We start from the raw sequence: 27,422 nt of genomic DNA on the forward strand, positions 1-27,422 counted from the left end.
AGTCTTGGGAGCGCACAGTATAGGCAGCTACTACCTATGATTTCGTTATCTGATAAACTTGTTTTTATTTCGCTGTGTAAATTGACTGGATATATTCACCGCAGTATTAAGCCTAACATTAAGCTTATGAATTATGGGCTAATATGCATACGCTTCTAACTTAGGCTATAGGCTACTTCGAGCATGTCTGTCTTCATTGTTCTGTTGCGCAATTACGAACCTGGCCTCTCCGCTGCCATGGCTATTCCTTTTAAAGCTTGTTGGACACTTATTTCGACCTCCTCCTCCTTCTTCTCCTACTACTACTACTACTACTATTAGACTATTGGAGGAGAGCTGAAGCTTGCTGAATTGAAGATAGGCTACAGCATTAACAGGAGGGAAGTTGGAAGGAGAAGCCATATTTTCTGATAGGAAGCCTATTTTAACACCAGCTACATCCTGAAAAAAATAGGCCAACACCATGAGTGGCCTGCTAATGTACCTTTCTGGACCTTCTAAGCTGTGGAGAATAGACCCAAACGGTTGCATAATCAGGCCTATGCAGTTACTTTGGCATGAAACAAAACAGGAAGTGTGAGTGGTTATTCAAATTAGCCTATATCACTGCAGTGTATAATAACTGTTTATTCACTTGATAACAATAATACATTCCTCATTGCACTGTGTTGTAGCCCAGGTAAAATAATTGTTTTCTAAAAAGTAGGCCTAATCAATAGTGCTTTGTGTGCCCCGGGATAAATCTAATAACTCTAGATTTTGAAGATCCTTGATTAGGTGACAGTACAGAATGTCAGCTTTTATTTTATAACCCAAAACACAACTAAAACAAACTGTAAATGCATCCAACGTCTTTGTAGAGCTTGATGTAGTCATTGTGTGCAAGGAATATGGGACCAAATATTAAACTTTTGACTACCTTCGAAATCAGTTTGTCCAAATACTTATGACTTCTTCATGTGGGGGGCGTGTAAACGACTATATACATAAAGCACTTTAATTTCTAAGGTAAAACCCTCAAATACAGAATGTCACCTTTTACTGTCGCCCCATATAAAACATTTGAACTCAAATCCCAAACGCTGGAGTATAGAGACAAAAATGTTAGCTTCACTGTCCAAATACATATGGAGGGGAGTGTATATACAGGCATGAGTTAAGACAACCAAAATCATAAGGTGTTTTATGAAAAACAAATGTCTTTGTCTTTTGATCCAAATTTAATAGCTACAAAATGATGTTCTCATGGAGTATCATTCCTTGAGCCCACTCTTGGATGGCATCTTACAGTGTGACTTTCACACATCTCCATCCATTTAAGAGTCATGGTAAACAGATAATAATAAATCAAGAATAAGGACAAAATTAACAGCTGCATTTACTAGAATCTGCAGACAATTGTCAGATTGTTAGTTATTCAAATAGAAAAAAAGAAACAGTAAATATACATTGCCTTCTCTAGCCTATAAAGCTACCTGGCCTGACATCCATATCTTCTTAGCTACAGCACTGAATTAGACAAAAAGTACAGAATTCGACAAGTACAATAGTTCCATTTTTAATAAGAACAAAGAAAGTCGGCACAAGCAAGAATAAACCGTCATTCTACAATTGAATTTGCCCATAAATTGCACCTCCACTACCAAGAAGAGGCTTATGATAGAGGAGGAAATCACTGGTTGGACTGCCAAATGAGGCAACCCTATATCATCATCAATATCACCACATTCACTGTAATAATGGAAATGTTTTGAAATGTCTTTCCTATAACAAATGTGAGAATAATCCAAAGATTACATCAGGCACCAGGTGGAATAACAGTTTTCATTAAATGATAGGCCCATAACATGATCAGTCAGGACACATGAAATTCAAGTATCAAAATGATTAAGAGGACACTAACTATCTGTAGAGGAAACTACAACGACAGTAAGAATTATGGAGAAAAAAAAACATGACCCAATCAACAATACATAGGCCAGGGGTAGGCAACCCGAGTCCTGGAGTGCCACAGACACTTCATGTTTTTGATTTAACCGACCTGAAGACCAGGTGTGATGAATTTAGGCTATCGCTCAACTTAGCTCAGTTGGTCAGGTGTGGTGCCTAGTTGGAACACAATCCCGAAGTACCTGAGGCACTCCTGGAACAGGGGGTTGCCTACCCCTGCATTGGGCAATGTTTTGCATTTAAGGCAGTGATATTTCTTCCAAAAAGTAGGCACTAGATAGCTATGCTCATTCCATGTTAAATACAAATTAAGCCCCAACGTGACCCCCCGCCAATGTTTTCTTGTACAAAATAAAGTCTTCAAACATTTGAGTGAGAATCAGAGTTCATATGGCCAGCGGTGGGTAGTGTTCTGGATGTTTTTGGTCTTCTTCACAGTGAGGGTTGTCAGGGCTTATCAGACTGGAGCATGGTGGTGTCACTCAGGCTATTGTCTGGCACAAAACCTAAACAGTTGGCACAGATCTGGCACAGCGTTGTTTGTTTGTTCTATTTGTTCAGTTAACGGTTGCCTTTCATGGCCTCCTTAGCAGCCAAGATTAGAGGTGTAAGACTGGAGAGGGGTTTTGCCAGCTTCAGGAAGGGATGCTAGACAAAAAGAAGAGAAGGAGGAGAAAGAGAGTAAAGGGTTAACATTGAAGCTCATCTCTATTGTAGTACATGCAGACAGGGTAATGATGGAGTATATACAGCCAAATCCAACCAGTCAAGTTGACACAAGAGTAGAAGAGCAAATCACAAAGGAAGCCATAGATAGGATGGGTCATCACCTGCAGCAGCTCTTTGCCCCCACCTCTCTTCTCCACATCCATTTCCAGGCAGAGGTTAAGGAAGTCTCTGAATATGGGAGACAGTTTCTCTGGGTTCTGCAGTTCTGGAGTCCCATTTGTGGCAATCAGGTACAGTGCCTGGGGGAGAGGAGAGTGGGAAGAAGAGAACTGTGAGGTGCTGGAAAAGTATCTTACATCCATGTCAGTATCACTATGGAACTAGCTTTTGATGTACTGTGATATAGTAAAAGAAAGAAATGGCATTTAGGAGGGTGCTGCTCTATGGTTCACTTACTCTTAGCGGGTTCTCATTGAGGTATGGAGGCTCCCCCTCAACCATCTCAATGGCCATGATGCCCAGGGACCAGATATCAACCTTAGGCCCATAGGCTTTCCGGGTCACCACCTCAGGTGCCATCCAGTAAGGCGTACCCACCATGGTGCTGCGCTTGCTCTGCTCTGGAGTGATCTGGGCGCAGAAACCAAAATCGGCTGCACAGAGAGAAGGGAGGTGGAATTCAGAGAGAGATGGAGACATATGTTAGTGAGGGACTGAAGGGTAGCATACAAACAGTAGCACCAGCTTGTAATAGTCATTTGTTAACTATCCTTGCCAAATTGGTACTTATCTTTCATAGGATGCAGATGGCAAATTCCAGCTATAAATATGAATATAGAACAGTTTTACAACATCAAAGCGAATCCATATACCCGCAGACTTTCAATAAGGTAAATATCCACCCCCAACTATTAGGGCTGTTACTTCCTCTACATAGGCCATGGCTAGCCTGGGGTTGTTTAGTGGGAGAGGGAGACTCACTGAGCTTGACAGAGCCATCCATTCCCAGTAGCACGTTGTCACTCTTGATGTCACGATGGATGACCTGGTTCGCATGAAGGAACTCCAGTGCTTGTAAACACTTCAGATGGGGAAACCAACGGCAGAGAGAGAGAGCAATGGAGCGAGAGGGGATGAAGAAACAACGGTCAATATTTCCACATAAAATAAAGGCTCTAAATGTGAACACCCAAGTTACCCACCTAGCCACTGTTAAAGGGTAAACAGGTCAAGGTTAATGCAGTGTGCCATATAAGAGCTGGTCACCTCTCTGCAAACAGCAGCTATCTGAGCCTCGTCCATGCAGGTCTCTGTCACCACATCAGTCAGCGAACCACCAGCCAAATACTCCATCACCACATAGAGCTCCTCTCCCACCAGGAAACTAACAAACACACAGACACCAAAGCCGGAGAGGTTGTTAGGGTATATTGTATTGTACAATATCGTACACCCAGTAGTGTTCCACCATCACCAGAAAGTTAGGTTTGGCACACCCAACTTACACCAAAGTTAGTGCTGTTAAGCTTAATTATATATTTGATCATTCTATTACCTGTCTACATAGTTGACAATGTTCGGATTCTTTAACTCTTTCATCACCATAATCTCATTGATGATCAGCTCCTTCTTGGGCTGCTTCTGTAGGTTGATCTGTTTAATGGCCACCTGTGAGAAACAGACAGAAATTAGGAAAGGTTCAAAATGATCATCTAAAATGGGTGTGTGATTAGTTATCCTGCAATCTCTCAACTCCTGCCAGGCTTACAGTTTTCAAACGCTTTCCCCATTTCTGTCTCTTTGTATCTAGTCTCTGCCGCACTTTGCACATCTTTCCACAACTCTCAAGGTCTCCTTCCCTTTACTTATTCTCCTCAATCCACCCATCCCCGGTCAGTCGACCAATGACAACCCTTAATTCCCCTTTACCTCCTGTCCGGTGGCGACGTCAATGGCTGTGAACACTGTCCCTGAAGCCCTGTGTGGAGACGATGGTTACATATTTTTAATAACTTGGGACACACACACACAAATACATCACAATTACCACCTTCAAATAAACTTACCCCTGTCCAATTTTTTCATATCTTGTGTACTTCTTTCTGGGATCTCCAATGCTGACAATAGTTCCTGTGGGCAAAGATAAAGTTATACAGAACAACACTAAATTATCCTGACAAGAGGGTTATATTAATAACTACCAGTAAAATTGTCACGTTGCTATTGTAAGAAATGTAGTGTGTTTACTCAGTTTGTCCATGATCTCCTCGTCTGACATCTTGCCCTTCTTCTTCTGTCTGTCTAGCGCCTTGGAGGCTGCGTCTCCATCTGGACACGTGGCTGGAGCAGGGATGGGGTCAATGACGGAGCGAGTGTAAACCTGCAGGAGAAACACACACAATAAATAAATAAATAAGAAAGAATATGAGCGACTGAGAAAGAGCAAAAGAAAACTGAGGCGAGCTCCCGTCAAAATTACTCACACTCTTAGTGTATTCTGGACGTGGTGCCACAATGGGTGGGGGAGTTTCATCATCATCATCATCATCATCATCAATGTCCTTGATACTGATCGATGAGGGTTCTGTGCCCTTTTTGACCAGCTATTGCAGAAAAGAAGATAACAATAGACATTACATATATAGCCCACACATATTTCATTCACACATTTTCAGGGCTGCTATGAATGAGGTCAAGGACCAAGAAATCCCAGCCCCATAGTATTCAGGTAGCTAGTAAGGGAAAGGGGGATACCTAGTCAGTTGTACAACTGAACGCCTTCAACTGAAACGTGTCTTCCACATTTACCCCAACATCTCTGAATCAGAGAGGTGCGGGGGGCTGCCTTAATCGACATCCACGTCTTTCACACCCGGAGAACAGGGGCAGAACGACAGATTTTTAAGTAATCACTAGAAAGAAGTCAGTACTTACAGAGTGGGGCCCTGCAGGGAAACCATCCTTTTCTAAAAATGAAAAGGGAGAGGGAAATAATTGCAGTCTTGAGAGTCTATAACAATCTTAGAAAACAGCAAAGTGTCATTGATTGAGAAAGCTCACCAGAGGAGAAACTGAGGTATTTCTGGCGGCCGTTGCCCGTTGAATCATAGAATTTGAGCACGTCGAGAACAGCCTGTGGGTTCTTCTTCTGCTCTGATTTGGTGATGTTTGACGTCTGGAGGAGCCGTGCCCATTGCTCTGGCATGCCCTATCAGAGAGGAGGATACAAAGAGATGGGGTCAGGGGTCAATCAACTAACTCGGGAAGAATCCAAAACAAGCAGTACTATGGTCCTCCAGGCTGGGATTTGAGTATCCCTGGAATAAGAGCTGAAAAGTCGGAAGAAAGTGACCCTACTTACAGTGAACTCCCCAGTGACAGCATCAAAGCCAACGTGGATGGTGTGTTCAAAGTCTGAAGGCGGAGAGATCTCTGGTCGTTCTTTGTCCCGGTCTTTCTTTCTACCACCTGAAAGTCATCAAATAAACCATCATTACATTCTCTGTTAATAAATGTGCTGAAATGTAATCAGATCCAACAACGGATAGACTGAAATTGAAAAGAGCAAAATTCAACCGCTCCCGTCACTGGATAGTCTGATGCATACAGATGGAAACTAACATAAAATGGATTGGTTCTGAACTAAGATACACTGAATGAAATGTAGCCTCTTAATACACCTTTAAAAAATGGCTGAGGCTGTGGCTCCATAGGTAACTGTCCCATCCAGCCCCCTGGATCTTTTTTTCCCCCCAGAGCTGAAGATCCGAATCACGTTCTGCACATGCGTTTCTCTACTTTCACATTTCTCACTGTCAATTGTGAATAAGAATTTTTCAAGTTCTAGCGGTGAAACATCCATGCAGCATCTGCATACCAACCATTTGATCTCAACTAGGTTCAGAGATAAGCATTTAGGTTAGATCTTCTTGAGTTATACAGCGTTGAATTATGTACAGAGGGCAAAGTTTAGAGCAGATGATGTTAACTGTAGCATAGCCCGTGTTTAGTTTCAATCAAAGCACTTATTTTGTCTAGTGGCGCGGGCATGACAGAAAAATGCGACCATTCGCACAATCATCCTAAAATCTTATAAGAAATTAGGTGTTTTTTTGTATTCCAGTAACGTTATACCAGGGATGAGAAACTTTGAAGGGGGTGGGGGCCACAAAAAACTGTAATCCTGCAATTCTACACATTTTGCCATAGGGTGGAGTGAAATGTTTGCAGTAACTCGCCCAATCTGAGTGAGAATGACTAATACAAATCAATGGGGGCCCCCCGGCTGGTAACTCAACCATGATAACAAGTTTAGATCGTTTTCTAAGTTAAACTAACTGCCAGCTAACACATTTTAGTAGACATGGGCAAATTGACTGACATAAGAAAAAAACTGCTGATGCACAACCAAATTTCTAAATTGCACCTTGTGTGTTCTACTATTCTAACTTGCAACAGTAAGTTGAGACCCCGACTGAGGGAATTGATCCAAGTGACTACAAAGCCCGCAGGCCACCAGTTCCCCATCCCTGCGTAATACTATGCTATTATATTTGGTACTGTTATGTAGAATGATATCATTACTGTGTGATCTTGCAGACATTTATTCAGCTTTGATCTAACATGAGCAGAATCTAATATGCGCAGAAGCTTCGGGACGCTTTAGCTGTCTGTAAGATGGTCCAGAAAAGTTGGATCCACAGCCACTCCGTCACAGAAATAGGACAGTTGACCCATGCTTAAGAGCAGTGGTTCCCAAACAGGGACACTAGGACCCCAGGGGGTACTGGGCCTATCCACCAGGGGTACTTGAGAAGACTCATGAGACCATAGGCCTACTGGTAAAATGCACGAGGGGGTACTTCAGGGGTACTCTGGGCAGAATACAATTCAGTTGGTGGTACAGTAACCGAAAAAGGTTGGGAACCACTGCTTTAGAGCCCCTGCACCATCTCTATGGACTCGTGTCTCACCTTTCTCTGCTCCTGAGAAAATTGAGATTATCTTGTTGCGGGGTTTCCTTTCTTCTGGAACCGAGGGCAGGGGCTTGGAGCTGTGATTGGCTGAGAGCGGGTCCTTGCTGGAGCCTGTGCTGAAGATGGTGCTGCTCATCCTGACTGGGGGGGCCGGGGGCTTGTCCTCGGGATCCCCGTTATCACACATGGCCGCAGGGAGCGGGAAGGACAGAAAGAGGGTAACAAAGAGACAGGAGGAAAGAAAGCGCTAATGTGCACAATAGACAGAGGTGGGTGCAGAGAGATCAGGAATGGGAATCAGAATAGAAGGAGAGCATGGGGTGATATCTGCAAGACAAACAGATACATGATCAGTTTAACTACACAAATGACAGGTGAACAAAAGCACATGCACATTGCAAAACATATTAGGTGGTATTTGCTTTTGAAGAGGCCAGTCCAATTTTATGGTTGTAAACCTGTTCATTTTTATCTTGAGGTGAAACTGACTTTACGCCACAGAGGAGCACCTTTATCTAGACAGGAAGATTGCCGTCAGAACTCATTTTCTCTCTGGCATGTTTTCAGCATTCCACTATGACTATGCAGAGATATGAACTTAGAGCAGAGTTCCTATATTATCATAGCACACATTGTCATTCACCCTCAAAACATAGGCATACAGTAGCAGTCAAGTTTGGATACTCATTCACTCATTCAAGGGTTTTCCTTTGTTTTACCATTTTCTACATTGTAGAATAATAGTGAAGACATCAAAATTATGAACACATATGGAATCATGTAGTAACCAAACAAGAGTTAAACAAATCAAAATATATGTTATATGAGATTCTTCAAAGTAGCCACAATTTGCCTTGACAGATTTGCACACTCTTGGCATTCTCTCAACCAGATTCATGAGGTTGTCACCTGGAATGCATTTCAATTAACAGGTGTGCCTTGTTAAAAGTTAATTTGTGGAATTTCTTTCCTTCTTAATGCATTTGAGCCAATCAGTTGTGTTGTGCCAAGGTTGGGGTATACAGAAGATAGCCCTATTTGGTATTAGACCAAGTCCATATTATGGCAAGAACAGCTCAAATAAGCAAAGAGAAACGACAGTCATTACAGATCAGTCAATACGGAAAGTGCAGTTGTTCAAGTGCAGTTGCAAAAACCATGACGCGCTATGATGAAACTGGCTCTCATGAGGACCGCCACAGGAAAGTAAGACCCAGAGTTACCTCTACTGCAGTGGATAAGTTCATTAGAGTTAACGGCACCTCAGATTGCAGCCCAAATAAATGCTTCACAAAGTTCAAGTAACAGACATCTAAACAACTGCTCTGAGACTGCATAAATCAGGCCTTCCTGGTCAAAATGCTGCAAAGAAACCACTACTAAAGGACACCAATAAGAAGAAACTTGCTTAGGCCAAGAAACACGAACAATGGACAATAGACCGGTGGAAATCTGTCCTTTGGTCTGATGAGCCCAAATGTGAGATTTTTGTTTCCAACAGCCGTGTCTTTGCGAGACCCAGAGTAGGTTAACGGATGATCTCTGCATGTGTGGTTCCCACTGTGAAGCATGGAGAAGGTGGTATTATGGTGTGGGGGTGCTTTGCTGGTGACAGTGATTTATTTAGAATTCAAGGCACACTTTTTTTTTTTCACCTTTATTTAACCAGGTAGGCAAGTTGAGAACAAGTTCTCATTTACAATTGCGACCTGGCCAAGATAAAGCAAAGCAGTTTGACACATACAACAACACAGAGTTACACATGGAGTAAAACAAACATACAGTCAATAATACAGTAGAAAAATAAGTCTATATACAATGTGAGCAAATGAGGTGAGGTAAGGGAGGTAAAAGCAAAAAAAGGCCATGATGGCGACGTAAATACAATATAGCAAGTAAATCACTGGAATGGTAGATTTGCAGTGGAAGAAAGTGCAAAGTAGAAATAATGGTGTGCAAAGGAGCAAAATAAATAAATACAGTAGGGGAAGAGGTAGTTGTTTGGGCTAAATTATAGATGGGCTATGTACAGGTGCTGTAATCTGTGAGCAGCTCTGACAGCTGGTGCTTAAAGCTAGTGAGGGAGATAAGTGTTTCCAGTTTCAGAGATTTTTGTAGTTTGTTCCAGTCATTGGCGGCAGAGAACTGGAAGGAGAGGCGGCCGAAGGAGGAATTGGCTTTGGGGGTGACCAGAGAGATATACCTGCTGGAGCACGTGCTACAGGTGGGTGCTGCTATGGTGACCAGCGAGCTTAGATAAGGGGGGACTTTACATAGCAGGGTCTTGTAGATGACCTGGAGCCAGTGGGTTTGGCGACGAGTATGAAGCGAGGGCCAGCCAACGAGAGCGTACAGGTCGCAGTGGTGGGTAGTATATGGGGCTTTCGTGACAAAACGGATGGCACTGTGATAGACTGCATCCAATTTATTGAGTAGAGTGTTGGAGACTATTTTGTAAATGACATCGCCGAAGTCAAGGATCGGTAGGATGGTCAGTTTTACGAGGGTATGTTTGGCAGCATGAGTGAAGGATGCTTTGTTGCGAAATAGGAAGCCAATTCTAGATTTCACTTTGGATTAGAGATGTTTGATGTGAGTCTGGAAGGAGAGTTTACAGTCTAAACAGCCACCTAGGTATTTGTAGTTGTCCACATATTCTAAGTCAGAACCGTACAGAGTAGTGATGCTGGACGGGCAGGCAGGTGCAGGCAGCGATCGGTTGAAGAGCATGCACTTAGTTTTACTAGCATTTACGAGCCGTTGGAGGCCACAGAAGGAGAGTTGTATGGCATTGAAGCTCATCTGGAGGGTTGTTAAAACAGTGTCCAAAGGGCCAGAAGTATACAGAATGGTGTCGTCTGCGTAGAGGTGGATCAGAGACTCACCAGCAGCAAGAGCGACATCATTGATGTATACAGAGAAGAGAGTCAGCCCAAGAATTGAACCCTGTGGCACCCCCATAGAGACTGCCAGAGGTCCGGACAACAGGCCCTCCGATTTGACACACTGAACTCTATCAGAGAAGTAGTTGGTGAATCAGGCGAGGCAATCATTTGAGAAACCAAGACTATTGAGTCTGCCGATGAGGATGTGGTGATTGACAGAGTCGAAAGCCTTGGCCAGGTCAATGAATACGGCTGCACAGTATTGCTTCTTATCGATGGCGGTTAAGATATCGTTTAGGACCTTGAGCGTGGCTGAGGTGCACCCATGACCAGCTCTGAAACCAGATTGCATAGCGGAGAAGGTGCGGTGGGATTCGAAACGGTCGGTAATCTGTTTGTTGACTTGGCTTTCGAAGACCTTAGAAAGACAGGGTAGGATAGATATAGGTCTGTAGCAGTTTGGGTCAAGAGTGTCCCCCCCTTTGACGATGGGGACGACCGCAGCTGCTTTCCAATCTTTGGGAATCTCAGACGACACGAAAGAGAGGTTGAACAGGCTAGTAATAGGGGTTGCAACAATTTCAGCAGATATTTTTAGAAAGAAAGGGTCCAGATTGTCTAGCCCGGCTGATTTGTAGGGTCCAGATTTTGCCGCTCTTTCAGAACATCGGCTGACTGGATTTGGGAGAAGGAGAAATGGGGAAGGCTTGGGCGAGTTACTGTGGGGGGGTGCAGTGCTGTTGACCGGGGTAGGGGTAGCCAGGTGGAAAGCATGGCCAGCAGTAGAAAAATGCTTATTGAAATTCTCAATTATAGTGGATTTATCGGTGGTGACAGAGTTTCCTATCCTCAGTGCAGTGGGCAGCTGGGAGGAGGTGCTCTTATTCTCCATGGACTTTACAGTGTCCCAGAACTTTTTGGGAGTTTGTGTTGCAGGAAGCAAATTTCTGCTTGAAAAGGCTAGCCTTGGCTTTTCTAATTGCCTGTGTATACTGGTTTCTAACTTCCCTGAAAAGTTGCATATCACAGGGGCTGTTTGATGCTAATGCAGAACGCCACAGGATGTTTTGTGTTGGTTAAGGGCAGTCAGGTCTGGAGAGAACCAAGGGCTATATCTGTTCCTGGTTCTAAATGTCTTGAATGGAGCATGCTTATTTAAGATGGTGAGGAAGGCATTTAAGAAAATAACCAGGCATCCTCTACTGACGGGATGAGGTCAATATCCTTCCAGGATACCTGGGCCAGGTCGATTAGAAAGGCCTGCTCGCTGAAGTGTTTCAGGGAGCGTTTGACAGTGATGAGTGGAGGTCTTTTCACCGCTGACCCATTACGGATGCAGGCAATGAGGCAGTGATCGCTGAGATCTTGGTTGAAAACAGCAGAGGTGCATTTAGAGGGCAAGTTGGTTAGGATGATATCTATGAGGGTGCCCATGTTTACAGCTTTGGAGTGGTACCTGGTAGGTTCATTGATAATTTGTTTGAGATTGAGGGCATCAAGCTTAGATTGTAGGATGGCTGGGGTGTTAAGCATGTCCCAGTTTAGGTCACCTAGCAGCCCGAGCTCTGAAGATAGATGGGGGCAATCAGTTCACATATGGTGTCCAGAGCACAGCTGGGGGCAGAGGGTGGTCTATAGCAGGCGGCAACGGTGAGAGACTTGTTTTTAGAGAGGTGGATTTTTAAAAGCAGAAGTTCAAATTGTTTGGGTACAGACCTGGATAGTAGGACAGAACTCTGCAGGCTATCTCTGCAGTAGAGTGCAACACCGCCCCCTTTGGCCGTTCTATCTTGTCTGAAAATGTTGTAGTTAGGGATGGAGATTTCAGAGTTTTTGGTGGTCTTCCTAAGCCAGGATTCAGACACGGCTAGGACATCCAGGTTGGCAGAGTGTGCTAAAGCAGTGAATAAAACAAACTTAGGGAGGAGGCTTCTAATGTTAACATGCATGAAACTAAGGCTATTACGGTTACAGAAGTCATCAAAAGAGAGCGCCTGGGGAATAGGAGTGAAGCTAGGCACTGCAGGGCCTGGATTCACCTCTACATCGCCAGAGGAACAGAGGAGGAGTAGGATAAGGGTACGGATAAAAGCTATGAGAATTGGTCGTCTAGGACGTCTGGAACAGAGAGTAAAAGGAGCAGGTTTCTGGGGCCGATAAAATAGCTTCAAGGTATAATGTACAGACAAAGGTATGGTAGGATGTGAATACAGTGGAGGTAAACCTAGGCATTGAGTGATGATGAGAGAGATATTGTCTCTAGAAACATCATTGAAACCAGGTGATGTCACCGCATGTGTGGGTGGTGGAACTGAAAGGTTGGATAAGGTATAATGATCAGGGCTAGAGGCTCTACAGTGAAATATGCCAATAAACACTAACCAGAACAGCAATGGACAAGGCATATTGTCATTAAGGAGAGGCATGCTTAGCCGAGTGATCATAAGGGTCCAGTGAGTAGTGAGGTTGGTTGGGGTCACGGCGATTCAGACAGCTAGCCGGGCCATGGGTAGCAAGCTGGCAGAAGATGATCTGTTTTTAGCCACCTCGTGCGTTTCCGTCAGTAGATTAGTGGGGTTCCGTGTGTTAGAGGGGACCAATCCAATTGGCAAAATAGTTATAGTGGCCCAAGAAAATTGTGCGATAGACCTATTCAGATAGCAGCCGATAAGACAGCTTAACCAGCATGGCTTCCAGAGCATTCTGCAGCAATACACCATCCAATCTGGTTTGTGCTTAGTGGGACTATCATTTGTTTTTCAACAGGACAATGATCCAAAACACACCTCTAGGCTGTGCAAGGTCTATTTGACCAAGAAGGAGAGTGATGGAGTGCTGCATCAGATGACCTAGCCTCCACAATCACCCGAACTCAACCAAATTGAAATGGTTTGGGATGAGTTGGACTGCAGAGTGAAGGAAAAGCAGCCAACAAGTGCTCAGCATGTGGGAACTCCTTCAAGAATGTTGGAAAAGCATTCCTCATGAAGCTGGTTGAGAAAATGCCAAGTGTGTGCAGAGCTGTCATCAAGGCAAAGGGTGACTACTTTGAAGAATCTCAAATATAAAATGTATTTTAATTTGTTTAACACTTTTTTGGTTACTACATGATTCCATGTGTTATTTCATAGTTTTAATGTCTTCACTATTATTCTACAATGTAGAAAAAAGTAAAACAAATTAAGAAAAACCCTTGAATGAGTAGGTGTGTCCAAACATTTGACTGGTACTGCAATTCTGGGAAGAACAACACTGGATGGGTGTGTTGCAGAGGCAATCGGAAGGGACTGGGCAAGAAAATAGGTAGGTCTAGAATTGATTATATGCACCTCAACAGTAATTACTGTCATTTTTCAGAAAGGTGTTGGATACAGAGCTAAGAAAGGCAGTAGAAGTGCAGACTGTGGTGGGTTTTTAGAGGGTTAATCATTTTTGTAGTAGAGATCAACAACAGGGAGGGTTGGGTGGAGAAGCAGCATCACAAAAAGCAGCCACATTACTAGCATGTAACTGTCTCTTTCATTGTATCCTTTGTCATCTCCATCTGATGTATAATTGACCAGGTGAAAGCCAATTCATTACAAAAGGATGTCCACTAGAGCGGAATCCATGTTAGACTGTCGAGAAACAATAAATCGACTGGGTATGATCGTGACCATCATCGTAATCACCTTTCAGATCATTAACCAGCTAGTCAGGAAGGAGAGAAGAAAGTAGAGGAATACATATAAATTCTCTCACTCGGCCATCATTGTAAATAAGAATTTGTTCTTAACTGACTTGCCTAGTTAAATAAAGGTACAAAAAAAAGTTTTAAATATACCATTGACCTAATGTTAGGTCAAGGTTTCTGAAATGTTCAACACAGTAGGGAACTAGATCACCCCCTATGACTTCCAAACGTGTATTTCCAAGATGGAAAATGCATTCTAGAGACACTGTGAAAGATCAGATGCTCCTCTGTGAAAGATCAAACGTAATACTTGCAGGTGAACCTAGCTAAATAGTTAGGCCTGATTACACGAAGATATTAAGTCTAGGCTAGTTAGCTAACTGTTTTACCTATTCAACTAAGATACCTAAAGCAAGTTAGGCTAACAGTTGTCCGGAGTTCAGTTAGCCAGTTAGCTAACGTTAATTGCATATAGTTAGCTAGCTAACAATATCAGAAGTGTGAATTAGCTAGCTTGCGCTGTTATTTCTAGCGCTAGATTAACAAACTAGTTTATCTCCAAGGACGAAAGCCAGACAATAACGAACCCTGCTTGACAATACAAATGTACATTTGGTAAGCAACAGAACGACATTAGCTAGATAATATAGCGCGTTTGCTCGGTGCCGGTAATAACTTACGGGTATTTTATTTGCTAGCCAATGATGTCGACTCGCAACTCACCAGGCAGACTCCATACACCACAGAAAACTTGGGTCCAAATCCTCGATGCTGTGAAAGCTTTAATTTGTACATACGTTAAAAAAAAGTTATGATATGATGTAGAGTTTACAGAATTATACAGAGTAAACCAATGTATTGTTTCAACAGTTCCTATATAACTTTTTCGTCATTCTTTGTCGACCGGGAGGATTCTTCTTCTTTGGTATCATAGCATTTTGTTTGTGCATGCTGCCACCTACTGTGCGGTAGTATTTTTATTTTTATTTTATTTCACCTTTATTTAACCAGGTAAACTAGTTGAGAACAAGTTCTCATTTACAACTGCGACCTGGCCAAGATAAAGCAAAGCAGTTCAACACATACAACAACACAGAGATACACATGGAATAAACAAACATACAACCAATAATACAGTAGAAAAAGTCTATATACAGCGTGTGCAAATGAGGTAAGATAAGGGAGGTAAGGCAACAAATAAGCCACGGTGGTGAAGTAATTACAATATACGAATTAAACACTGAAGTGATAGATGTGCAGAAGATGAATGTGCAAGTTGAGATACTGGGGTGCAAAGGAGCAAGATAAATAAATACAGTATGGGGATGAGGTAGTTGGATTGGCTATTTACAGATGGGCTATGTACAGGTGCAGTGATCTGTGAGCTGCTCTGACAGCTGGTGCTTAAAGCTAGTGAGGGAGATATGAGTCTCCAGCTTCAGTGATTTTTGCAGTTTGTTCCAGTCATTGGCAGCAGAGAACTGGAAGGAAAGGCGGCCAAAGGGGGAATTAGCTTTGGGGGTGACCAGTGAGATATACCTGCTGGAGCGCGTGCTACAGGTGGGTGCTGCTATGGTGACCAGTGAGCTGAGATAAGGCGGGGCTTTACCTAGCAAAGACTTATAGATGACCTGGAGCTAGTGGGTTTGGCGACAGATATGTAGTGAGGGCCAGCCAACGAGAGCATACAGTTGGCAGTCGTGGGTAGTATATGGGGCTTTGGTGATAAAACGGATGGCACTGTGATCGACTACATCCAGTTTGCTGAGTAGAGTGTTGGGGGCTATTTTGTAAATGACATCGCCGAAGTCGAGGATCGGTAGGATGGTCAGTTTTACGAGGGTATATTTGGCAGCATGATGCTTTGTTGCAAAATAGGAAGATGATTCTAGATTTAATTTTGGATTGGAGATGCTTAATGTAAGTCTGGAAGGAGAGTTTACAGTCTAGCCAGACACCTAGGTATTTGTAGTTGTCCACATATTCTAAGTCAGAACCATCCAGAGTAGTGATGCTGGACGGGCGGGCAAGTGCGGGCAGCGATCGGTTGAAGAGCATGCATTTAGTTTTACTTGCATTTACGAGCAGTTGGAGGCCACAGAAGGAGAGTTGTATGGCATTGAAGCTCGTCTGGAGGTTAGTTAACAGTGTCCAAAGAAGGGCCAGAAGTATACAGAATGGTGTCGTCTGCGTAGAGGTGGATCAGAGAATCACCCCCAGCAAGAGCAACATCATTGATGTATACAGAGAAGAGAGTCGGCCCAAGAATTGAACCCTGTGGCACCCCATAGAGACTGCAGCTCTTTCAGAACATCAGCTATCTGGATTTGGGTAAAGGAGAAATGGGGGAGGCTTGGGCGAGTTGCTGTGGGGGGTGCAGGGCAGTTGACCGGGGTAGGGGTAGCCAGATGGAAAGTATGGCCAGCCGTAGAAAAATGCTTATTGAAATTGTCAATTATAGTGGATTTATTGGTGGTGACAGTGTTTCCTAGCCTCCACGTAGTATGTGCTCAACCACGTTAACGTGATACAAAAAGTAGGGGGAAAAGGAAACAAAATCGCACGACCAACTAACCCTACACATATATACCATTATATCATAAAAATAAAAACACCTATATACCATTATATCATTAAAAAAAATAAACACCACCTACTTCCACTGCTGTGGTAGCCATGCTGGTTAAGTGTGCATTGAATTCTAAATAAATCACAGACAGTTTCACCAGCAAAGCAACCCCACATCATAACACCATGCTTTACGGTGGGAAATACAATGCGGAGATCATCCGTTCATCCACACCGCGTTTCACAAAGACAAAGAGTTTGCAACCAAAAATCTCAAATTTGGACTCCAGACCAAAGGACAAATTTCCACCGGTCTAATGTCCATTGCTCGTGTTTCTTGGTCCAAGCAAGTCTCTTCTTCTTATTGGTGTCCTTTAGTAGTGGTTTCTTTGCAGCAATTCAACCATGAAGGCCTGATTCACGCAGTCTTCTCTGAACAGTTGATGTTAAGATGTGTCTGTTACTTTGAACTCTTTGAAGCATTTATTTGGGCTGCAATTTCTGAAGCTGGTAACTCTAATGAACTTATTCTCTGCAGCAGAGGTAACTCTGGGTTTTCCAGTCCTGTGGTGGTCCTCATGAGATCCAGTTTCATCATAGTGCTTCATGGTTTTTGCGACTGCACTTGAAGAAACTTTCTTGAAATTTTCCGTATTGACTGACCATCATGTCTCAAAGTAATGATAGATTGTCATTTCCCTTTGCTTATTTGAGCTGTTCATGCCGTAATATGCACTTGGACTTTTACCAAATAGGGCTATATTCTGTTTTTCAACAGAACAATGATCCAAAACACACCTCTAGGCTGTGCAAGGTCTATTTGACCAAGAAGGAGAGTGATGGAGTGCTGCATCAGATGACCTGACCCCCCCCGTCACAACACAACTGATTGGCTCAAACGCATTAAGAAGAAAAGCAATTCCACAAACTACCTTTTAACAAGGCACACCTGTTAATTCAAATGCATTCCAGTTGACTACCTCATGAAGCTGGTTGAGAGAATACCAAGAGTGTGCCTAGCTGTCATGAGTAGGTGTTATAAAACTTTTGACCGGTAGTGTATATCACTCATTGGCCTATCTGTCTGTGTCACGGATACACTACTCACAGGGATCCCTCACCCTCAACCCATCTTCCTCTACTTTATTCACTGCCTCAGCTTATCGATACCTTCTGCACTACTCTGACTCTGGCCACCTCTACCTGCCTCTCTTGCACTGGACATTTCTGATCCCCAGCAACATGGGCACCCCTACAGTTGACACATACAACTTTATCCACCGAAATTACACAAGCCCTCCTGCACACTTCCTACATCTTGGAATCACCCTCCTACATACATGACAGGACCATAAATGTTGCACATGAAACATTGCAGTGGCTTCGGCACACAAGATCTAACAGGATAATTGATATATCCTAACATGAATTTGTCAGGTAAAAACTGAGATTCAAAACTCAAAAGGACTGACAGTGACTCCTCTGTTTCACCACTCTCACTACCGGGTCTGCGTCGCACCAAAAGGCGGGCACCACAAACACCAGGAATCCTCAACCTCAATTGCTCCACCTGCACACTTGATGCTACCACAGAAACCACTAATTTCTCCGCTTTATTACTCCTCAGAAATCTACAGAAGTCCAGAGAGGACATATGAATCAAAAAATTATTCCCTGGTTATGTCGAGATCCAAACATACAGTCGAAGTCGGAAGTTTACATACACCTTAGCCAAATACATTCACAATTCCTGACATTTAATCTTAGTAAAAATGCCCTGTCTTAGGTCAGTTAGGATCACCACTTTATTTTAAGAATGTGAAATGTCATGATAATAGTTGAGAGAATGATTTATTTCAGCTTTTATTTATTTCATCACATTCCCAGTGGGTCAGAAGTTTACATACACTCAATTAGTATTTGGTGGCATTGACTATAAAACTGTTTAACTTGGATCAAATGTTTCAGGTAGCCTTCCACAAGATTTTTGGCCCATTCCTCCTGTCAGAGCTGGTGTAACTGAGTCAGGTGAGTAGGCCTCCTTGCTTGTACACGCTTTTTCAGTTCTGCCCACACATTTTCTATGGGATTGAGGTCAGGGCTTTGTGATGGCCACTCCAATACCTTGACTTTGTTGTCCTTAAGCCATTTTGCCACAACTTTGGAAGTATGCTTGGGGTCATTGTCCATTTGGAAGACCCATTTGCGACCAAGCTTTAACTTCCTGACTGATGTCTTGAGATGTTGCTTCCATAATCCACATAATTTTCCTCCCTTGTGAAGTGCACCAGTCCCTCCTGCAGAAAAGCACCCCCACAACATGACCCATATCTCCCTCACTAACTTTAAGCACCAGCTGTCAGAGCAGCTCACAGATCACTGCACATGTACATAGATCATCTGTAAATAGCCAATCCAACTACCTCATCCCCATATTGTTATTTTTGCTCCTTTGCACCCGAGTATCTCTACTTGCACATTCATCTTCTGCACATCTATCACTCCAGTGTTTAATTGCTAAATTGTAATTATTTCGCCACTATGGCCTATTTATTGCCTTACTATTATCTATTTATTGCCTTACTATTATCTTACCTCATTTGCACACACTGTATATAGACTTTTTTTCCCTATTGTTTTATTGGCTGTATGTTTGTTTATTCCATGTGTAACTCTGTGTTGTTGTTTGTGTCGCACTGCTTTGCTTTATCTTGGTCAGGTCGCTGTTGTAAATGAGTACTTGTTCTCAACTAGCCTACCTGGTTAAATAAAGGTGAAATAAAATAAAAATGATGTTGCCACACCTGTGCTTCACGGTTGGGATGGTGTTCTTCAGCTTGCAAGCGTCCCCCTTTTTCCTCCAAACATAACAATGGTCATTATGGCCAAACAGTTCTATTTTTGTTTCATCAGACCAGAGGACATTTCTCCAAAAAGTACGACCTTTGTCCCCATGTGCAGTTGCAAACCGTAGTCTGGCTTTTTTATGGCAGTTTTGGAGCAGTGGCTTCTTCCTTGCGGAGCGGCCTTTTAGGTTATGTCGAAAAAAGACTAGTTTTACTGTGGATATAGATACTTTTGTACCTGTTTCCTCCAGCATCTTCACAAGGTCCTTTGCTGTTGTTCTGGGATTGATTTGCACTTTTCGCACCAAAATACGTTCATCTTTAGCAGACAGAACACGTCTCCTTCCTGAGCGGTATGACGGCTGCGTGGTCCCATGGTGTTTATACTTGCGTACTATTGTTTGTACAGATGAACGTGGTATACCTTCATGCGTTTGAAAATTGCTCCCAAGGATGAACCAGACTTGTGGAGGTCTACAATTTTTTTTCTAAGGTCTTGGCTTATTTCTTTTGATTTTCCCATGTCAAGCAAAGAGGCACTGAGTTTGAAGGTAGGCCTTGAAATACATCCACAGGTATACCTTCAATTGACTCAAATGATGTCAATTAGCCTATCAGAAGCTTCTAAAGCCATGACATCATTTCCCGGAATTTTCCAAGCTGTTTAAAGGCACAGTCAACTTAGTGTATGTAAACTTCTGACCCACTGGAATTGTGATACAGTGAATTATGTGAAATAATCTGTAAACAATTGTTGGAAAAATGACTTGTGTCGTGCACAAAGTAGACGTCCTAACCGACTTGCCAAAACTACAGTTTGTTAAACAAGAAATTTGTGGAGTGGTTGAAAATCAAGTTTTAATGACTCCAACCTAAGTGTATGTAAACTTCCCACTTCAACTGTATATACTGCATTCTATAATATCTATTGCATCTTAGCCTATGCCGCTCTGACATTGCTCATCCATATATTCATAGATTATTTCCATTCCTTACTTAGATGTGTGTATTAGGTATTTGTTGTGGAATTGTTAGATATTACTTGATAGATATTGCTGCACTGTCGGAACTGGAAGCACAAGCATTACGCTACACTCTCAATAACATCTGCATGTGACTAATAAAATTTGATTTGACTCCGTCAGGGAGAGGTTGAAAATGTCAGTGAAGACACTTGCTATTCAACTAGACATACTATTGAAATAATGAACAGTTGTAAATGTTTATTGATATGAAACACTGACGTGTACAAAATACAAATACTTTGGCTCCTTAACCCTTTCTCCATTTTAACAGCATTATTCTTGTACAAGATTGATATATTCACAGTTGAATAAAGACACATTCATGCTAAAACCCTAAAAATCCCAAACAATGAATAAAAACTAAAAGATCTTTGGAAAGGAAGTTACAATTGTCACATGTCCTTGTCAATATTGTATATCAAAGGACAATAGTATTTTGTGTATGGTTAGAATAAAATAAGTGGCATAATTGCTTATGGTCAACTTAAAACATGCAATAACTTTAATATAATTTTTTTTTTTAAATCTCCATATTCTATATTTTAGGTAAACAAAATATTCAAAAGCAATAGCAGTGGACTTTGGTTCCAGTGAATAGCTCAGAATCATTAACCTGTTTCATTATTGTTCAATTTCTTAAAATGTTTGTCTTTCATTTGTACTTTACAGCAGCGTGAATAAAGATCTTTGGAAAGCCATTCCCCACAAAAAAAAATTAAAAAAAATAATAGGGCTTGCACTATGTCCACTTTATCTAGGGAGTAGTGATTGTTAAATTGTTTATCATTAGTGGTGAACAGCTGATTTTTTTATTCAAAGTGCTTTAACGCTTGCTGGTTATGTTGGCAAAGAGATACCGGTCCCTTCCTAAATGTCTGATCATTATCACCATAACGCATTCAAGAGTGGGCAAATGCTTTTGATAGTCAATATAGTGCACCTTTTACCAGATAGCTTATTACTCCAAGACTGGATGGAGTGAACTTTTGTGTGGTTGCTTGGTTTAAGATATTTTTTTTTAGGCAGGATTCAAGATTGCAGTATATGCATGTGCTTGAACCCGAGAGGTAGCTAGGTAACTAAAATGCAGACAAAAATGAGATCTTAACACTGGCCCTAATATTTAAGTGAGGACAGAATAAAAGATGGAAACTAAACCATGGAAAAAAAATATGTATTATCAACAGCTGTTGAATTTGTTTGTAAAATACAAAAACTTAAATGTTTACATATTTCAAGTACTTTGAATAAAAGCTTTGTATTTAGACCATAATATGTATGCACGGACATCATAGAAAGGGAAATAATTTTGTAAATATATTACACTACTTTACTACATAGACAAAATACATATTTATAGAAAAGTACTTTAAAGAAATCTCATTTTTTCTTCTTATCCTGGGTGCACCGTGGACAAAACCTAAAAGAGAAGACAAAATAAAGGTACAAAAAGGTAATGCATGTAATTAACATTCCCAAATTCATTCGCTTTTAATTACATGTATAATACACGTCATTAACTAATTGTAAAATATTCACCTACCATTTTCCTTTGGGCTTTGTAGCAAGATCAACACAAGCAAAGTGAAACCACTCAATTGGACACTGTTTGAAAAATAAAAACATTGGTAAAAAGACAACATTACAGTATTCTTTTGATTAACTTGTAGAATCTATATAGAATACCCAGGGCTCTTCAGCGTGAACATTTTAATGTGCAACCTGAGATTTTATTTTGGGAGCACTGTGCACCTACAAAATCAATCACACAGAATTGTTGTACCATTGTTTGAGTGCCCCATGGAAAAAAGGGTGTGCATATTCGTTACTTTCATGGTTACACCATTACTACAGCGAAAACCGATTGTTCTAGCACAAACAGGTAAAAAGATATTACTGGCGCAATGTTTTATTCCTCCTATCGTGAATTGGCTAGACATTCAAAAACCATTTTGCTGGCTGTTCCAAAACCACTTGCAGGTATTTGTTTACACCTTGTTCAGTCATGTAACCTCATTAGCTAGCTATCTAACAGCCTGGTTACTTAATTAGCATTTTTAACTGGGTGGTGTGAGCCCTGAATGATGATTGGCTGGAAAAGGGATAGCTCTTTCAGGAAATCAATGATCATATAGCAATAAACTTGACACTCTTAAAGAGACCGTGTACAATTTTCTATATAATGCACCTCAATAAGGAGTGCTTTTACACAATGTAGAAACCTAAAATTCCTTTTGGCTTAGTAGTAAGGTCAACAAGTGAAACTACTCAATTGGACACAGAAAAATTACACCATTGGTATGAAGACAACCTTAAAAAGTAGCAACCTAATCAATATTTTAACTTTTATGATATACAAATGTCTTTACAGGGTTAGAACATTCGTTTTATAGGGCATAAAAGTAGCTACAAATTCATATATACCCAATTTAGGCTATATCTCAAGCAATTAAACAAATATTTTCTGGTGCTCCTACATTTTATGTTGTGCTACTAACTAAGGAATTACATTTTTTAATTCAGAGCCCTGAGAATACCACTAATTTCAAAGCATTCTTTGAATAACAAGACAACCAATACCCAATAAAAACTTACATCAGGGTTATCACATCCAATCATCTCTCCATATGACACTTGATGGCACAAGCAGTATGTTGGCTCATTGGGATCAACTGGCATGTCCAAAACATCTGACGGCTGCATTGGCAGGAGAGCAGAACTCAATCCTGGGCTACAGACGTTAACAGACGGTAAATTATATTAAGGGAGAGTGAGAACCAGGCAGACGCACATAAATAGTACTTGCTTGTACAACCTTTTCAATACCTATTTTTAAGCTTTTTCTTCCTGGGAGAATCCTCATCCGATGATTTCCTGCCTCTCCCCTTGGGTCCTCGCTTCTCTCTTAGTCCCTGACCTTCACCCTCTGAAGCAGATATTCACAGCAATGGACATGGAAGTTAGTTTACCTGTCATAAATGTGCTGTATTAGTATTTCCCACCAACAATCTCCCTGCTTACTCTTTAACCCTCTTCCTTCTGGACTTTCATAGCCGCTCACTTCCAGCTTCTCCTTCAGGTCATTTTCAAATCGGGCCAGGTCTGCATCCAGCCTGCGGATATGCTTGTCCACCTATGACATGCAGACAATTAGATTAGTTTTGCATTATCTATTGACCAATAGTGAAAGTACTGACACATCTTTACGTACTCATATGCCAGGTTTGGAGCACTGACCATTTCATATGTCTGCATTGCAAGCTGCACTTTGTCATCGCTGAACTCTTTGCACTTGCTGTAAGCACTCTGGATCTTCTGCAGGTGCTCAACCCTCTGTTCCGAAGCCAAGTTCCTTACACTTGAGATGTACTCCTCTGCCAGCTTGTCGATCTCTCCTTTTTTCTCTACACAATTGCAGAAACATTTTAAACTGGATAATGAAAGTTGCTGAACTATACAATACTGATGGGGCATGAAACCATGTGGTAAATCAAGTGATCAAAACATAACATTTTAAATTTATTTCTTGTGCAGTATTGTACCTTCAGTTCTATTGTCCAGGTCCTGCATCAGTGTAAAGTTTCTCTGTAGTTCACAAGGCAGATTCTCAATACCTGGGGGAATGTATCATGATTGTTAAAAGCAGTCATTCAGTAACTACAATAGTTCATCATGAGAACAAGACACGATTTGATGGTAACACACAGCTGACAGCTCATGGCTCTTTGCAGCATTTTGGCGATGCTTTCCATTGCCTGTACTGCATAGCCACGCACATTTACATAGGGAAAAAACCCTCAACGTCCCTTGTATGTCACGAATGTAGAATAATTACTTCAGTCCTTCAGCTGGTGGAAATTTTAGACAAAATAGCCACAGGAAAGTATTGTTAAAAGGAATTCAAAAAACACAGGTCCGTCTGTGGCAATCAATATTTGTTTGCTCGTGACCAAACCAACGTCTTGCAGGTGTTTACATGGTGTTGCGCATGTGGCAGGGAATATAAATGTCAAGGCAGTACAGGTACTCTAAAAAGTCTGTGAATATAACATTTCGACCAGCGGAAGGACCAACCACAGACAACCAGTATAGTAAATTCAACATCCTCTCTTGTTAAGAAACTTTCCAAGTTTTTGCAGTGCTTTGTTTCAGACTTTACCAATAATTGGTATTCACTCTTATTTATTAGGCAAATGGTTCTTGTACTTATTTTCTACACTGAATGCAGTCTGAGCGTTACCAAATAACAGGTGGCCACATCAAAAAGGATAGCAAGTTAGCTGGATCATGACATCTGTACTACCAAATAACTTCAACCTAAATGTTTTCCTGGAAAACAAGATAATGTTTGAAGGTTGGCGGAAGTGAGACCCAGTTAGTGAAACTGTGCTTGTGACGCACTTTTAAATCAAACATCGCGGCCCGTGTATACTTGCCTCCCGGCAGAAAACGAGGTCGCGTCACCGCCATCTAACTAGAGCAAAGTACATTTTATGATCATGGCCAACTGAGACCCTAAATAAATTACACGTAGCCGTTTAGCTAACTAGAACACCACCTTATTGTTGGCTTGCTGTTAACGTTACTACTAGCTAAATAAGCTGAAAACAGCCCTCCTTGTGTTCGTTTTTTTAACCCCATTTCTCTACAATTGCTAGTTAGTCTTGTCCCATCCTTGTAACATTAACTCAACGTTAGATAAGGTCAACAATTTAAAGCATTTAATCGAACCTACAACTCCAATGACCTAGCGAGTTACTAGACTGCTAACAAAAACAAAGCCCGTTTGTTAGCTAGTTTTAACGTTTGTCATGCCTTAAACGTAACGTTAATATCAATACTAGACAACTTGCTTGGCTATAACGTTGCTAGCTAAGACATTCGAGACCGAAAAACTCAAGATTGGAAATGTATGAAGATAATTTACACAACTAATCAAATTAAGTTAGCTAACGGTAGATACTCACTGTCAAGGTAATGTTCCAGGTATATTGCCGTCGCCATCTTTTCACTGTTAGTTTACAGGGCTAGCAAGCAACGTTAGCCAAACATTTAAGCAATTTTTTCCTACCTACAGTTAGCTAGCATATGCTGCGTTCATAACAAGTAGGAAGGTGATAATGACTAATGTAGTGTAAATACAAGTTGGATACATTCACGTGCTTTGAAAAACAAGCTGTGTCAACCGTAAACTACAAGTACAGCTAGCTATCATGCTTGTAAACAAATTAGTGTTCAAAACCCATATTAATAGATAGCTTTTTTTTTATAAATAATGTTTTGTTATTACAAAAATGTAAAATGCTAATACTGGGGTCATTTCTTAGTATATGACATCAGAGGTCAAATTGTGGGAGAAGTTCATGGTGCTTTCATGACATCAGTGATCTCCCGGTCGGAAAGTCGTAGCTCTAGAAAGATGGCCGAGTTTCCGACTTGGATGACCGTTCAAATTGATTTTTCCCAGTCGGAGCTTGTTTTTTGTTGTTGTTTTTTAAAGAGTTCCCAGTTGTCTTTAATGCTCGGAAGTCGGAGATTTCAGAGTTACCAGTTGCTTTGAACGCAGCATTAGGGCAAGTCCCACAGCTAAGGCGAGGTGACGCGACTGTGTCATCGACTGACAAACCACGAAATTGGGGAGAATTTATAAGATATATATATATATACACATATATATATTCTGGATGTGGTTAGCTGATACCTAAAATACCTATCCAGTCGTCGTAAGATGTAAGACCTGTCTAACAATGGAAATACATGTCCACAAAGGCGAAAGGCAGGCAGGAGGAAGCGAGATCAGGTGGGAACATTCTAGCCCAGTGGTGTCAAACTAATTTTGCCCCATTCGGTCTTCAATGATGTCTGAAGGACCACACAGAAAATATGTTATATTTCCTTGCTGTCAAAATTGGGGGGGAAATTGTATAGCTTTCATATCAATGATTATTGGCCAGCTGGACACAGACAAGAAACTGCATGAATGTAGGTCCATTATCATTTCTACACAGTTTCGATTTGGTTTCAGTCAAAAAATATATACAGTACCAGTCAAAAGTTTGGACACACCTACTCATTCAAGCGTTTTTCTTTATTTGTACTATTTTCTACATTGTAGAATAATAGTGAAGACATTAAAACTATGAAATAACAGATGGAATCATGTAGTGACCAAAAAAGTGTTAAACAATTCAAACTATATTTTATATTTGAGATTCTTCAAAGTAGCCACCCTTTGCCTTGATGACAGCTTTGCACACACTTGGCATTCTCTCAACGAGCTTCACCTGGAATGCTTTCCCAACAGTTTTGAAGGAATTCCCACATATGCTGAGCACTCATTGGCTGCTTTTCTTTCACTCTGCGGTCCAACTCATCCCAAACAATCTCAAATTGGGCTGAAATTTGGTGATTTGATGCAGCACTCCCATTACTCTCCTTCTTGGTCAAATAGCCCTTACACAGCCTGGAGGTGTATTGGGTCATTGTCCTGTTGGGAAAAAAATGAAACTCCCACTAAGCGCAAACCCAATGGGATGGTGTATCGCTGCAGAATGCTGTGGTAGCCATGCTGGTTAAGTGTGCCTTGAATTCTAAATAAATCACAGTGTCACCAGCAAAGCATCCCCACACCGTAACACCACCTCCTCCATGCTACACGGTGGGAATCACACATGCAGAGATCATCCGTTCATCTACTCTGGGTCTCACAAAGACACAGTGGTTGGAACCAAAAATGTCAAATTTGGACTCATCAGACCAAAGGACAGATTTCCACTTGTCTTATGTCCATTGCTCGTGTTTCTTGGCCTATGCAAGTCTCTTCTTCTTAT

General features: G+C 41.6%; 2 protein-coding genes across 4 annotated transcripts; both read right to left on the reverse strand.

Moving 5' to 3' along the window:
* Positions 1-1,542: 1,542 nt before the first annotated feature.
* On the reverse strand, positions 1,543-15,089 carry LOC106584354 (serine/threonine-protein kinase PAK 2). Of its 2 annotated transcripts, none has more exons than XM_014169568.2 (15): positions 14,877-15,089; positions 7,593-7,922; positions 5,981-6,087; positions 5,680-5,827; positions 5,554-5,585; positions 5,103-5,222; positions 4,867-4,999; positions 4,686-4,749; positions 4,549-4,597; positions 4,175-4,287; positions 3,886-4,003; positions 3,601-3,700; positions 3,076-3,272; positions 2,781-2,918; positions 1,543-2,598 (listed from the first exon to the last, which is right to left on the reverse strand). In XM_014169568.2, the coding sequence occupies exons 2-15, from the start codon at positions 7,780-7,782 to the stop codon at positions 2,512-2,514; spliced, it is 1,596 nt and encodes a 531-aa protein (XP_014025043.1). In that variant the 5' UTR covers positions 7,783-7,922; positions 14,877-15,089; the 3' UTR covers positions 1,543-2,511. The 2 variants fall into 2 exon arrangements, with proteins under 2 accessions (XP_014025043.1, XP_014025045.1); XM_014169570.2 differs by having other exon boundaries at positions 14,834-15,089.
* A 5,686-nt stretch (positions 15,090-20,775) lies between these two features.
* Positions 20,776-25,818, reverse strand: ing5 (inhibitor of growth family, member 5a). Of its 2 annotated transcripts, NM_001141202.1 has the most exon segments (9): positions 21,880-22,012; positions 22,136-22,197; positions 23,188-23,323; positions 23,419-23,439; positions 23,486-23,518; positions 23,614-23,725; positions 23,830-23,996; positions 24,135-24,206; positions 25,560-25,608. In NM_001141202.1, coding segments are annotated over 7 exon segments (453 nt in total). In that variant the 5' UTR covers positions 25,597-25,608; the 3' UTR covers positions 21,880-22,012; positions 22,136-22,197; positions 23,188-23,312.
* Positions 25,819-27,422: the final 1,604 nt, after the last annotated feature.

This window comes from Salmo salar, chromosome ssa23, assembly GCF_905237065.1.
Source record: "Salmo salar chromosome ssa23, Ssal_v3.1, whole genome shotgun sequence".
NCBI classification, from domain to species: Eukaryota; Metazoa; Chordata; class Actinopteri; order Salmoniformes; family Salmonidae; genus Salmo; species Salmo salar.